Consider the following 14,160-nt stretch of genomic DNA (forward strand, 5'->3'; position numbering starts at 1 on the left):
TACTTGTATCATATTCCATCAGTCAAATAGTGAGGCCATCGTTAAGGGCAGGAGAGTTTATTCTCTACGCTTTGGGACCATGGCAAAAGTGGAGGTGCATAATACTATTATAGGGAGTGAAGAACTGTGGCTAATAATTCAATCTACCACAATTTTAAACATGATCTCATTTTAAAGCACATATCTTTCTTCTAGAAACAAGTTCAGAATCTGTGGAGAAGTAAACTATTTCAGAATGCTCGTTTACGGAGTGAATACAGGTGTTGAAAATAAAAAGAGATTTTTTTTCCCCCTGTATTGTTTGCATCAATATTACAATGGTGATAATTAAATGGTAGGGTATTGGATAGTATTATTTTGGGGCAAAGAATCTGATTTGGCTTTTCATTACTATTTGCACATCATTTCTGAATCTTTCTCCAATTTCAGGGAGCAATATGGGGAGAATAGTTCACCAGACCATATGACGCCACTGGCAACGCTTTCTCCTAAAGATCCAGAGTTTGGGACTTCCCTGGTGGTCCAGTGGCTAAGACTCCATGCTCCCAATGCAGGGGACCTTGGTTCGATCCCTGGTCAGGGAACTAGATCCCACATGTTGCAACCAAGAGTTCGAATGCTGCAACTAAAGATCATGTGTGCTGCAAATAGGACTTGGTGCAGCCCAAATAAATAAACAAATATTAGAAATAAATAAAGATCCAGAGATTAACTCCAGTACAATTGCTATGGTGAAGCTATTTAATCTTTTTCATATTTCAGAGGAACATAAATAACTGAAAACTTATAACCTGTGACTCTACACCTTTTTTTATTGGCAAAACAAAATAAAACTCTCTTAACTTAGGCTTCATGAAGAATTTAAATCTATAGGATCTTCTATTTCTTAAGAAAATATATACTATTATATAGGGATTGATGTTGCCTTTGTTTTTTATGTTATTATTTCCTATTAATGCATCACTTGACGCTCCAAGTGAAAGTGACTACTATTACTTTGTAATGAGAACCGTGTTTTAGTAATCATCATTTCTCATCATGCCATGTTGCGAGCTGTTCTCTAGGAGTTGACTAGGTTACTAGATACTCTCAGAATAGATAAATGAACTATTTCAGAGCAGCAATGTCCTCCTTTCTGCTCCCCTCAAGATGTACCTCTGAAAAAACAAGAGCAGATAACACAAATAATGACTTCTCAAAAAACCAGAAATGTCTAAGAAATTATACCTTCTAAGAGTACTCGCCAATATGTTGTATCTGTCACTGGTTTAAAGGAAATTCCTGAAAATATTTCAAAGAAGAAAAATTGTAATAGATTTATACTAGTATTTCCTAATTCAGGAAATGAATATCTCCAGGGTAAAATAATTTTAAAGAGAGTTTTCCTTACCAATAGACTACAAGTCTGTTGTTTTTTAAGATCTCACATTCGTTAATCTATTCAATAAACTTTTAGTGAGCACCTACTATTTGATCGGGCTTCCCTGGTGGCTCAGTGGTAAAGAACCTGCCTGCCAATGCAGGAGATTGATCCCTGTGTCAGGAAGATCCCCTGGAGAAAGAAATGGCAACCCACTCCAGTATTCTTGCCTGGGAAACCCCATGGACAGAGAAACCTGGTGGGCTACAGTCCTTGGGGTCACGAAAAAGTCAGACACGACTTAGCAACTAAACAATAACAACTACTCGATCAGGCACTTGAAGTACAGAGATGAGTAAGACAAAATCCCCAATCTCAGGACACTCCATCCTGTTTAGGAGGTTAAACAAGTTCAATTTAGCTAACAGCTTACAATTTTTATTTTCCTTAAAATCTTATGATACATTTAATTATAATGAAATAAACCACCAAAATGTAATATGTTTACATACAGCAAAAGTCAGATCTGACAAACTCACAGTACAAAGAATTACACCAAAGCTTAAACATCTACTTTTCCTCTTGGAGCCGTCAGTTTTGAGCAAACCCACATTTTGTTTTGTTTAAGTCATCTTAACCACTTAGGTGTTTCCAGGGGCACTGCTGGTCCTCAGGGGTCCTGCTGATGTCAGGCTCACCAGCTTCTGCCTGTTTTCCTTCCAGTGACTCTAAAGCCTGCCTGCAATGCCAGCTCCTTCGGGCAGCAGAGCCCTCTGATCTGTGACGGCTTCCAGGACTGTGAGGATGGCCAGGACGAGCAGAACTGCACTCACAGTGAGCAGGAGTGCTCTGCACTCTGCTGGTCTCCCTAGCACGCTCTTCTTTTTTTTTTTTTTTCCAACTTTCCTATTTTATTATTTATTTATTTATTTTAAATTAATTTATTTACTTTAATTGGAGGCTAATTACTTTACAATATTGTGGTGGTTTCTGCCATACACTCACATGAATCAGACATGGGTATATACACCTAGCACACTCTTCTAAGCCAAAATCAAAATATCTCTGTTGAGCTAGGCCGATCGACTTGCTCTAGTTTCCCCACTGAAAGTCTCAGGTCCCAGGAATCCTCCTGGGCCCAGATAAAATGGATGAATTGTTCACTAACTGGGGTGGAGTCTGTGCACGTGTGTGGAGAGAGAGAGAAGGAAAGAGCGAGAGAGAATACTGGAAGATTTTCCTTGCTGACGTAATTTTAATGTTGCTCTTGACTAAAGTATACTGTGGATCTGATATAGATGAATGTGCCAGATACTGTGATCAGGTATAGTCTATTTAGCCCCTACAAAAACACACACAGCCAGAGTTGTGAACAAATGTGCTGTATATTCACAAAATCTGTCCATCCACCCTCCCCCCACCACCCCCAACGGTGTAAAAGGACTGAGTATGATTTTTGCTTTAAAATTTTCTTGGAGAACAAGTCAAAGTAATGGCAAAGAGGGCATAGCTTAAGCCACTGATCCAGCCGACTGCTTGGCATCTCCCCTACCGTGGAAGAAAGGAGAGGCTGTTGGACTGATTCTCAGCTAGTGCTTGCCTGCCTTTCTGTGGCTCTGCTGAGACGCAGGGACAGGACACTGTGGGCTTGCTTCAGTTCCCTCTGCCATGTGCAGCAAATACTGACCCTGTGGCTCAGCCATCCTCGGTGGACAGAGCTCAGTGTCATTCACTCAAATCAGTCTCTTCTTTTGTTGGTTTTTAGGTATTCCATGCAATGACAGAACTTTTAAGTGTGGCAATGATGTTTGCATTAGGAAACAAAATGCAAAATGTGATGGCAACGTGGACTGTCCGGATGGAACCGATGAAGAAGGCTGTCGTGAGTAGAAACATGTTCCTTCGGATCTTTTGTATTTCTCCCTCAATCTGTTTTTCATTTTAATTTCCTTCTTGGTATAATTCCCCTGGCAGAAGTTGCCACAGACCAGGGAAGAAGAGTAGATACTGATGAACGGAATCTGAAATGGTTTCTCAGAATTAAAAATTCTAGAGTGAATTCTTTTCATTCTTTCTTAATTCTTAAGAATAAGAAATAATTAAAAATTACTTATTCCTTATTTTCTGCCTTATTTCTTGATAATAACTATTCATGCACTAGATGTTTACATAGAGAACTCCCACTTTCTAATAACCCTAATCAAGGCATAAGCTCTTAAAAAAAAAAAAAACCTATGAGAAAAGAAATAGGTACTGGAATACTGTGGATGATTTTATTAATTATGCCTTATGTTGTGATCAATGTCAAGAGCTGGTTCTTTCTTTAGCTATAACCTGAGAACTATAGTCTGCCATGTGTTATTATTAACCACAGGATCTCTAATTGGCCATGTGCCGACATATTAATTATATATCCTTCTCAAGGCAATGGCACCCCACTCCAGTACACTTGCCTGGAAAACCCCATGGATGGAGGAGTCTGGTAGGCTGCAGTCCATGGGGTCACTAAATCGGACACGACTGAGCAACTTCACTTTCACTTTTCACTTCCATGCTTTGGAGAAGGAAATGGCAACCCACTCCAGTGTTCTTGCCTGGAGAATCCCAGGGATGGGGGAACCTGGTGGGCTGCCGTCTATGGGGTCACACAGAGTCAGACACGACTGAAGTGACTTAGCAGCAGCAGCAGCAATACTATTTACACTGGAAAATAATTGCTTTGATACCTAGTTTTTCTTAACTAGGTTTTCATTTGTATTGGACTTACAAATTCTCTCCTGAATCAACACAATTTCAAGGACACTCTCAATTTGGTTGCTTTTGGCACTAATCTTTCTTCTCTGCCTAACAACCTGAACTCCATAGCTGCTGTTTTTATCGATACAGCTGTTACTAATAGATCCCTTCCTCCCCACATGTGTGTTACTTTACAGAGACTCTGCATCAAGGCCTGTTTTCAGGAAGGAGGTAGTGGTTTGTTGGTGATGGTTTCAGACAGACCCACGTATTGCCTCTCTAGATAAGCAAGGGATTTCCAGTTGCTTACCTGGTTAGTTACTTCCCAACCCAGCTCAAAATTTGACTGAATGCTTGGTTTTTCTTCCAAGTCTGCCTTTAACTCATGGGACCCCTCCTCTCCTAAAGGCTGCAGCAGCAGTTCCCCCACCCTCCACCGCATCATCGGGGGCACTGACACCCAGGAGGGGGGTTGGCCGTGGCAAGTCAGCCTCCACTTCGTTGGATCTGCCTACTGTGGTGCCTCAGTCATCTCCAGGGAGTGGCTCCTCTCTGCTGCCCACTGTTTCCATGGAAGCAGGTAGAGCATCTCAATTCTTACTCTGACGTGACCACAGACCACATAGCTGCTCCGACATTGTGGGAAGAAGCTCACATTTGGATCCATTCAATCAATCAATTCAGTTGGTGACTGGAGTATGGAGATCCCTATTCAGGGTGTGAAGGCAACGATTCTGTATCCAGTTTCCAGTGTGGTGGTGGGGAGTGTTCCCACACCCCCGAGCAATTGTCTGACACCAGCTAGGTGTCTTGTAATTCAACTTAGTTCTGACTTTGTCTACCCAGATAGACAGATTAAGCACTTTAGGGGCTCAGTCTAACAAATCTACTCCCCTCCCCCCAATTCAGACACCAGTAGATAGTCCAGGTTGTCACCTGCACTTTTGACTGACCGGCTATAGAGTGTAGGTTCCAGTGACCCCCTCCCTTGGATTTTACTAATTTGCTACAGCAGCTCACAGAACTCAGAGAAACACTTTACTTGCTGGCTTGCCAGTATATTATAACAAGATACAATTTGGGAACAGCCTGATGGAAGACATACATAGGGTGAGGTATGAGAAAGAGTGCAGCTTTCCATGCATGTACAGTTTCACTCCCAATCTTCACATGTCTACCAACCTGGAAGCTCTCCAAACCTTCTGGGCTTTTATGGAGGCTTCCTGACACAGGCACAATTCACTGTATCATTGGTCACTGGACACAGATTCAACCTTTAGCCCCTTCAGCCCTCGTTGCAGTCCCAAAGTAACCTCAGTAACAACAAAAAACACCTTGGTCCCTCTCATCACTTAGGAAATTCTATGAGTTTTAGGAGCTCTGTGCCAGGAATGGAAGGATGACCAAATGTATGTTTTTTATTATAAATCACAATATCACAGAGGAGGATCACAAACAAGTCCTTTAGGGTAATTGTCGGGAGGGCTGTGTCTGCCCTTACCGATGGGATTATCGTGGGCCAGACGTTCTCCCCGCTAAGGGTGAAAGGAAAGCTCAGAAAACAACTTCACTTAAAATGTAACCTTAATTGGAACCAGTTTGAATCCTAGGTACAAAAATATATCAGTTATTTCTCACTTAGAATTTTTAAAAGTATTTCAATGAATTTATACAGTTAGAGTATTTGTTTCTCCTGGAAATTACAGGATTCATGTTAATGACTGAAATGGCTATGCTTTTGTTCCATCGCTAGTCTTTTATGTAATATATGACCCTTAATACTCCCCTGGGTCCCTGTACCACAGGTGGGATTAGGGACCAAGCACTTTGGGATCTGTCCTTACTTTTCTTCCAAAGCGTCCACATTTTCTTCACCCCACCAGAGCAAGGCTGCTATCTCTTTGCTGGAGATAAGAAACCCCAGATGGAGATTACAAAGCCCTCATGACTTCATGCCAGTCCACTGTGGGGCTCATAGGGAGTGGGGCCCTGTGAATAGTCAAGCTTGAGCAGTTAGAACAGCAATCTTTAAGGCTTCTGGTAGTTTGCAAAAAGAAATCTCCTTAAATTCCTGCTTGAAACACTTTGATTTCTAATCTGTCTTGGTATCACTTGAATTTGGTAAAAGGATCCCCAGATCACTGTCTTACTGGCCCTGTCTGTCTCTGTCAAATACCACTGTCAGCATGAATAGGGAGAAGGTACCAAATAAATTCCAGTCACTAACAATCTTGACTTGTGGGTGGTTCCTGAAATACCGATGGCAAGAAAATTTCCAGCATGTCCTTAGAATTCACTGAGGAAATGTTCTGGAACCCAGCTCTCATTTGCCAGCCCTACTCTACCTTACTTCATTTTCGGTTTTACTAAGGAGACAAGGGAGGCTCAGAGGCAGAGTCAGTTACTACAATAGGGAGTGAAAGTCAGACCTCCCTTCCCGCAGCCCCTCTCTCTCCATGGAGTGCTCTTTCCAAACCATATATGGTTCTACAAGCCTCTGACTTCTTGCTTCATTCCTTTTGTACCAGGCTGTCTGATCCCACACCGTGGACTGCTCACCTTGGCATGAATGTGCAGGGGAATGCCAAGTTCATCTCCCCAGTGAGAAGAATTGTGGTCCATGAATACTATAACAGCCAGACCTTTGATTATGATATTGCCTTGCTACAGCTCAGTGTTGCCTGGCCTGAGACCCTGAAGCAGCTCATCCAGCCAATATGCATTCCTCCTGCCGGCCAGAAAGTGCGCAGTGGAGAGAAGTGCTGGGTGACCGGCTGGGGGCGCAGGCACGAAGCAGGTGTGTGTCAGTGAATGCCCTCCCCTCCCCTCCAGATAACAGTTACTCATGTTGATGTGGTGCTTTGGAGTTCATGGAGAGGGTTTTCATATATGATCTTATCTGAGCCTTCTGACAACTCTGATAGATAGGCTGGAGGAGAGTATTAGAATTCCGGTTTTATGATGTTCTCCCCTTGTCCCCCAAAGAAGTGAGAACCTCTTCTTAAGGGAAGGCCTATGAGCAAGACAGGATAGTATAGTACAGGCCCTTTTCAATCTCGGAGGAGTTTGCTATGTTTTCTGCTATAAAAGAACATTTCCTCCGTATTTTTAGGTTCTCTTTCATGCAAAAAAAAAAAAAATGACTCATTTTCATAAAAAAGAGAAGGTTGCCCATACACAATTTACTATGTCAGCTCATAGACAATTGTCTGGAGGATTGTGCAAGTATGTCCTTCACGAGGGCAACTGGGCAAGTGGATGAGAGTGAAGGCTGAAACCCAGATTGTCCTCAGTTCCCCAGACTGCAGATTCAGGCCTGGAGGGTGGTCACATTAGTCTAGGAATGGTCCACCAAGAGAGAATGCCATTTTACAATTACCCCGCCCAGAGGGGGCATCTTTATCATATGCACAAAGGTCAGATTATATGGCAGGGAAGTCTTTACATCTGTCCTGCCAAGGTTTTATGGCTTAGGATTCTAAATACACAGTAAAGAGAATAATCCAAAACTTTGTGAACATCTCCCCAGAGGTGAGAGCTGATGCTTTCCCTCGATCTCCTAGTCTTTATCTTGGATTCCCTTATAGTCATTTCTAACTGCTTAGAACAGGTACATTATCTTTAAATCTTGAACCGTATCTTGGCCTTGCTTTGACACTCTCTAAAGAGTCACTATGGGCAGTTTCTCCAGTGCTAACTACCTACATTTAGCTATTGAACTCACGAAATTCACCACCTGTCTGGGCCTTCTGGGAGAAGGCAGATCACTGCTCAAACACCTATAAACCATCAGGACTGTGCTCAGAGCTTTCATTACATCATCGTATATCATAAGAGGAAAGAGTTTCTTCAACCACTTTATCATGGGGGTTTTCTTTTCTTTTTTTAAAAAATCATTCCGCTGACTTTAATGTTTCTGATAGTATTATTGAATATTTACTACACACAAAGAACATTTTTAACATTCGTGCAAAGTACAAAACTGCACGACGCTGCTGTGTTCCCCAACCCCAGAGGTGGACGTGACCACCACTGCAGCTGCCGCGCAGCTGTGAGCAGGTGGAGGTCACTCCCACACCTTTCCAGAAGCCTGGGCAGCCTGACACTGCTGATGGGTATTTTCTTTACAAGCATGAGTGCGTCAATGAATTATCTTAGCCATATAGGTTAAAAAGGAAGTGAAAGGGCTGTATCCGAACTGTTATGTTTTTACGGTTCCTAGGATACTCCCAGATGTCAGTTATCATGTTCCACTTAAGGGGCCCTCTTAACCAGGGAGTGTTGGTAACGGCTGTTGCTGACTCACAGTCTTGAAGGCAGGAGGTATGTGGAGAAGGACCATGGCACCATGGCTTAGATGGTTGAGTCTGACATTGGCACCATCAGATGGCTCAGATGGTTGAATCAGACCTTGGGTCTGAATCCTGCTCTATTTTTTGCTATTTGTGTGCCATTAGATAAGTCCTTTATTCTCCTAAGCCTCCATGTCTTCATTTGAAAAAATGAGAATCATAATAGAATTTACCTAAAAAAATTGTTATAGAGTAAAAGGAGAAAATTAATAAATTGTCTAATAAAATAAATGTAACCATTGCCTTGATTTCCACTTCTGTGTATTTTCCAGACAATAAAGGCTCCCCCATTTTGCAGCAAGCAGAGGTAGAACTCATTGACCAAACCCTCTGTGTTTCCACCTATGGCATCATCACTTCGAGGATGCTCTGTGCGGGTGTCATGTCAGGCAAGAAAGATGCTTGCAGAGTAAGTCATCTTATGTTTTCTTTGCCTAACATGTTGTACTTTCCATAAATGCTTTCATGTTTAATCTATACCATACTGGGTAATAATAATAATGGTAATAATAATAATGGCAATAACTTGGGCAGGTGATTGCCTTAATTCAGATACTAATTATAATCCACTTGTCTGAGATGAGGGAAAGGATTAAATACTAATTGGATCTGTAAAACTCATTTTCTAGTCCCATGTATTTTTCTCCAACAGTTAGAATGGGGTCAGCATTTATCATTTTGCCATGGAGAAGGAAATGGCAACCCACTCCAGTGTTCTTGCCTGGAGAATCCCAAGGACGGTGGAGCCTAGTGGGCTGCCGTCTATGGGGTCGCACGGAGTCGGACACAATTGAAGTGACTTAGCAGCAGCAGCAGCATGGTTGTCTTATACCAGAAACTAAAAAACATAGCAAGACACCCACACACAGTGTTTTAGGATTGCTACCCATTTCCCTAGCAGTGGCTGTGTACCTTCTAAAATAACAAGTATTTTATTCACTTACTCCTTTGACACACAGGCTGGGGGAAAGAAAAGAGGAGTGGGAAAGGTGACTGGAGGCCTCCTGACAGTGGTGAAGTTGAAGGTCACCTTTGGGGGGATATTTCTATGAGTCTTAGATTCCAATCTATGCAGATACCTATATGATTCCCAAAAAGTGAGCAGATGTTTTAGAGGATGAGCCAGTGCAGGAGACTCAGGTTCCATCCCTGGGTCAGGAACATCCCTTTGAGGGCAGCATGGCAACCTACTCCAGTATTGTTGCCTGGAGAATCCCATGGACAGAGGAGCCTGGTGGGCTACAATTCCTGGGGTTGTGAAGAGTCAGACATAACTGAGCACACGTGCAGGCAGAGGAGTTGTTCCCACATCTTTCCATAACCTTAGACACTGTGTTACAAAACCTCAGTTATAAAAATGACTTCTATCTTCTGAATTCCTATTTTGTGACAAGGACTGTGCTAGGATCTTTACACAAATTCATTCAAATTATTCTTTCATCCACATCTTATACAAGAGGAAACTGGGGCACAGAGAGCCTAAGTCAGCTAGCTGAGCTGGGATTTGAACTCTTATCTCTGAAAGCGACTGTATTTTGGGTGCTACCTGCAGGTAGTTGGTTATATAGTCCTGTTCTCTATAGCTACCAAGGTTTAGAGGTTAAATGAGGCTTCAGAGAGTTGGTGTGAGAACAGTTAAAATAAAAAGATTCCAGTCTCTCTACTACTTAGAATTTACCTAATCAGGTTTAGAATTGTGAGGGTGGCATCCAAGGACAAATCTGGAATGCTTTTTTTAACTTTGCCTCTGAGTAGGCAGCTTTAGGGCTTCCCTGGTGGCTCAGATATTTCTCCCGGCAATATTGATTCCAGCTTGTGTTTCTTCCAGTCCAGCGTTTCTCATGATGTACTCTGCATATAAGTTAAATAAACAGGGTGACAATATACAGCCTTGACGTACTCCTTTTCCTATTTGGAACCAGTCTGTTGTTCCATGTCCAGTTCTAACTGTTGCTTCCTGACCTGAATACAAATTTCTCAAGAGGCAGATCAGGTGGTCTGGTATTCCCATCTCTTTCAGAATTTTCCACAGTTGATTGTGATCCACACAGTCAAAGGCTTTGGCATAGTCAATAGAGCAGAAATAGATGTTTTTCTGGAACTCTTGTTTTTTCCATGATCCAGAGGATATTGGCAATTTGATCTCTGGTTCCTCTGCCTTTTCTAAAACCAGCTTGAACATCTGGAAGTTCACAGTTCACATATTGCTGAAGCCTGGCTTGGAGAATTTTAACATTACTTTACTAGCGTGTGAGATGAGTGCAATTGTGCGGTAGTTTGGGCATTCTTTGGCATTGCCTTTCTTTGAGATTGGAATGAAAACTGACCTTTTCCAGTCCTGTGGCCACTGCTGAGTTTTCCAAATTTGCTGGCATATTGAGTGCAGCACTTATGGCAGAAAGTGAAGAGGAACTAAAAAGCCTCTTGATGAAAGTGAAAATGGAGAGTGAAAAAGTTGGCTTGAAGCTCAACATTCAGAAAACAAAGATCATGGCATCTGGTCCCATCACTTCTTGGGAAATAGATGGGGAAACAGTGGAAACAGTGTCAGACTTTATTTTTCTGGGCTCCAAAATCACTACAGATGGTGACTGCAGCCATGAAATTAAGACACTTACTCCTTGGAAGGAAAGTTATGACCAACCTAGATAGCATATTCAAAAGCAGAGACATTACTTTGCCAACAAAGGCTCATCTAGTCAAGGCTATGGTTTTTCCTGTGGTCATGTATGGACGTGAGAGTTGGACTGTGAAGAAAGCTGAGCACCGAGGAATTGATGCTTTTGAACTGTGGTGTTGGAGAAGACTCTTGAGAGTCCCTTGGACTGCAAGGAGATCCAACCAGTCCATTCTGAAGGAGATCAGCCCTGGGATTTCTTTGGAAGGAATGATGCTAAAGCTGAAACTCCAGTACTTTGGCCACCTCATGCGAAGAGTTGACTCATTGGAAAAGACTCTGATGCTGGGAGGGATTGGGAGCAAGAGGAGAAGGGGACGACAGAGGATGAGATGGCTGGATGGCATCACTGACTGGATGGACGTGAGTCTCAGTGAACTCCGGGAGTTGGTGATGGACAGGGAGGCCTGGCGTGCTGCGATTCATGGGGTTGCAAAGAGTCGGACATGACTGAGCGACCGATCTGATCTGGTGGGTCAGATGGTAAACAATCAGCTTGCGATGCAGGTAGACCCAAATTCAATCCCTGGGTCAGGAAGATCCCCTGGAGAAGGGAATGGCTACCCACTTCCAGTGTTCTTGCCTGGAGAATCCCAGGGACAGAAGAGTCAGTGGACTACAGTCCATGAGGTTGCAAAGAGTCAAACATGACTAAGCACTCACAAACACCTTTAGCTGAAAATAAAATTTCAAGTATTATACTTTAAATAATGAGCACTGTAAAATTCTATTTAAACATTTATTATTTCATCCTTTGCTTTTGGAATTAAGATACTAGAAAGGGCTCTCCAGTGAGAGTGATTTCTCTGTAACAACTATCAGCCAGTGATCCTTGGGGTTGTGTCATTGGACTTTGCCAACTAAAGCGGGTCTCCTTTCCTTTTTTTCCTCGCAGCCATGAGCCAACACTGAAGTTGCATGGCATAGAGGTAGAAGTCAACCAATCCTCTAAGATAACCATGCCTCAAAAGGTTATTGTGAAGATTAAATGACCCAAAACAGTGCTTAGCACATACTACCACTAAATGAAAGTGAAAGTCACTCAATCGTGTACAAGTCGTCTTGATCCCTCCCTTGTAGTATACTGAACACCTTCCAACCTGGGGGGCTCATCTGGTGTCATATAGTTTCATGTTTTCAGACTGTTCATGGGGTTTTCATGGCAGGAATATTGGAGTGGTCTGCCATCCCCTCTTCCAGTGACCATGTTTTGTCAGAACTCTCCACTATGACCTGGTCATCTTGGGTGGCCCTGCACAGCATGGCTCATAGCTTCATTGAGTTATGCAAGCCCTTTCACCATGACAAGGCTGTGAACCAGGAAGAGGCAAAAGGTTATTATGAGGATTCAATGACCCAAAATAGTGCTTAGCACATCCCAGCACTAAATAAATGTTAGCTATTATTATTACTATTACTACTACTTTTATTATTGAGATTTTCTATCTGTTTGGAGGTATGTGAAAGTTGATTCCTTTGCAAGAATCTTCAAGTGTTACTCCTGGCCTAAAGAATCAAGTTTCTTATGATGAATGCACCTTTTTGATTACAGGAAAAATAATTCTAAAATGACATTAGAAATTTCACATTATTTCTTGATACTTCCCCAAACTGCATAGGAATTAGCTAAGAACCCTGTAAGACTGGGAGTTTGAACACAATTCATTAGGCACTTTAATAACAAAATTGACAACCATGGAACAAAAATGCTTTTTACTTAACGTTATCTTCTTCTATAGGGAGATTCAGGTGGACCTTTATCCTGTCGAAGAAAGAGTGATGGAAAATGGATTTTGACTGGCATTGTTAGCTGGGGTCATGGATGTGGAAGACCAAACTTTCCTGGTGTTTACACAAGGGTGTCAAACTTTGTTCCCTGGATTCATAAATATGTCCCTTCCCTTTTGTAATTGTGCAAGTTTGATTTTTGACTGTGTTTTATGTGATAGATTCTTTTAAAAGGAATGCAGTAAGTGTCAATAAAATGAGATAATTTTTTTCTTCTGGAAATTTCAGATTGCATACATTTGATATTGATTGAAAGATAGAAAGATTAATATGTATTTTATTCCAAGAAAAATTGCATCTAGGATACAGCTGTATTCATTCTTAGGGATCAAAGGGCCCTCGATTCAGGAATGGAAGAAAACCAATGTAATGCCATGAACCAAGCCTCTAAAATGATAAGTCGGTGAGATGTTCAGGAATCCACACCTTAATTTATGTTCCTATTCAAGGGCAGATATTTATAAAGATCTAGGTAAAAATGATTTATTGAAATAAGTTCCATAAAAAAAGCCACACCTGATCTTTGGTGTTCTAATGGAATGTATAAAATGACTCCTTCACAAATGCAAATAAAGGCAAACTCTGTTACTGGCAGAGGAAATACCTATATTGTCATTTTCCAATATTTGGTCTAACCATATCATAGGGACATTTTTTCAGCAATAACACGGTAGTATTGTGTGCAGAGAAACCATCAAACAGCTAACAAAACTAACAATTCGTACTTTTCATTAAAATGATAGAATGAAGCATTGTGGTAGAAGGATTGAAACCATTTACATGGGATTTTAAAAAATTGTGGCAAGGCTGGCCAACAATTGAAAGACAAAAGAGTTTTTGGATGATTGTTTTGAAAGGGAAAATTTTCAGAAATCATCTAACTTCTGATCCTTTTATAAAACTCAAATGGCCAAGATTTTCTTTTATTTTCAGAGCCTTATAATATCTAGCATAGTTGTAAATCTATAGTACATGCTCAGTACATCACAGTTATTGATTTATTTTGTCCTGATTTAGTGTGTTTCACACTTTATCTCAGAATAAACTTTTCATTAAAAGAGGCCAGACTTAACAATATCACCAAATAGATAAAAAAAGCAGAAAGAAGAATGATATTATTTTTTTCCCTGGGACTAAGTCAAAAAAGTAATAGCAATGCTATTTTTTTGGTAGGGCTCAAAATAGTGGGACTGGTTTTCATAGGACTTCAGAAAATCTTAATGTAACAGCAGAAGAAGAGAGAGCAA

General features: G+C 41.5%; 1 protein-coding gene across 1 annotated transcript in view; it reads left to right on the forward strand.

Annotated features, from left to right (window-relative positions):
• The window catches only part of TMPRSS7 (transmembrane serine protease 7), a 41,063-nt gene extending 27,615 nt beyond the window's left edge, over positions 1-13,448 (forward strand). Inside the window, exons 11-16 of the mRNA XM_027517434.1 lie at positions 2,084-2,194; positions 3,126-3,242; positions 4,505-4,676; positions 6,625-6,893; positions 8,721-8,857; positions 12,865-13,448. Of these exons, the coding sequence (XP_027373235.1) occupies positions 2,084-2,194; positions 3,126-3,242; positions 4,505-4,676; positions 6,625-6,893; positions 8,721-8,857; positions 12,865-13,035 (977 nt within the window). The 3' untranslated portion in view covers positions 13,036-13,448. The remainder of the gene's footprint in view (positions 1-2,083; positions 2,195-3,125; positions 3,243-4,504; positions 4,677-6,624; positions 6,894-8,720; positions 8,858-12,864) is intronic.
• The last annotated feature ends 712 nt before the right edge of the window (positions 13,449-14,160 follow it).

This window comes from Bos indicus x Bos taurus, chromosome 1 (genome assembly GCF_003369695.1).
Source record: "Bos indicus x Bos taurus breed Angus x Brahman F1 hybrid chromosome 1, Bos_hybrid_MaternalHap_v2.0, whole genome shotgun sequence".
Lineage (NCBI taxonomy): Eukaryota > Metazoa > Chordata > Mammalia > Artiodactyla > Bovidae > Bos > Bos indicus x Bos taurus.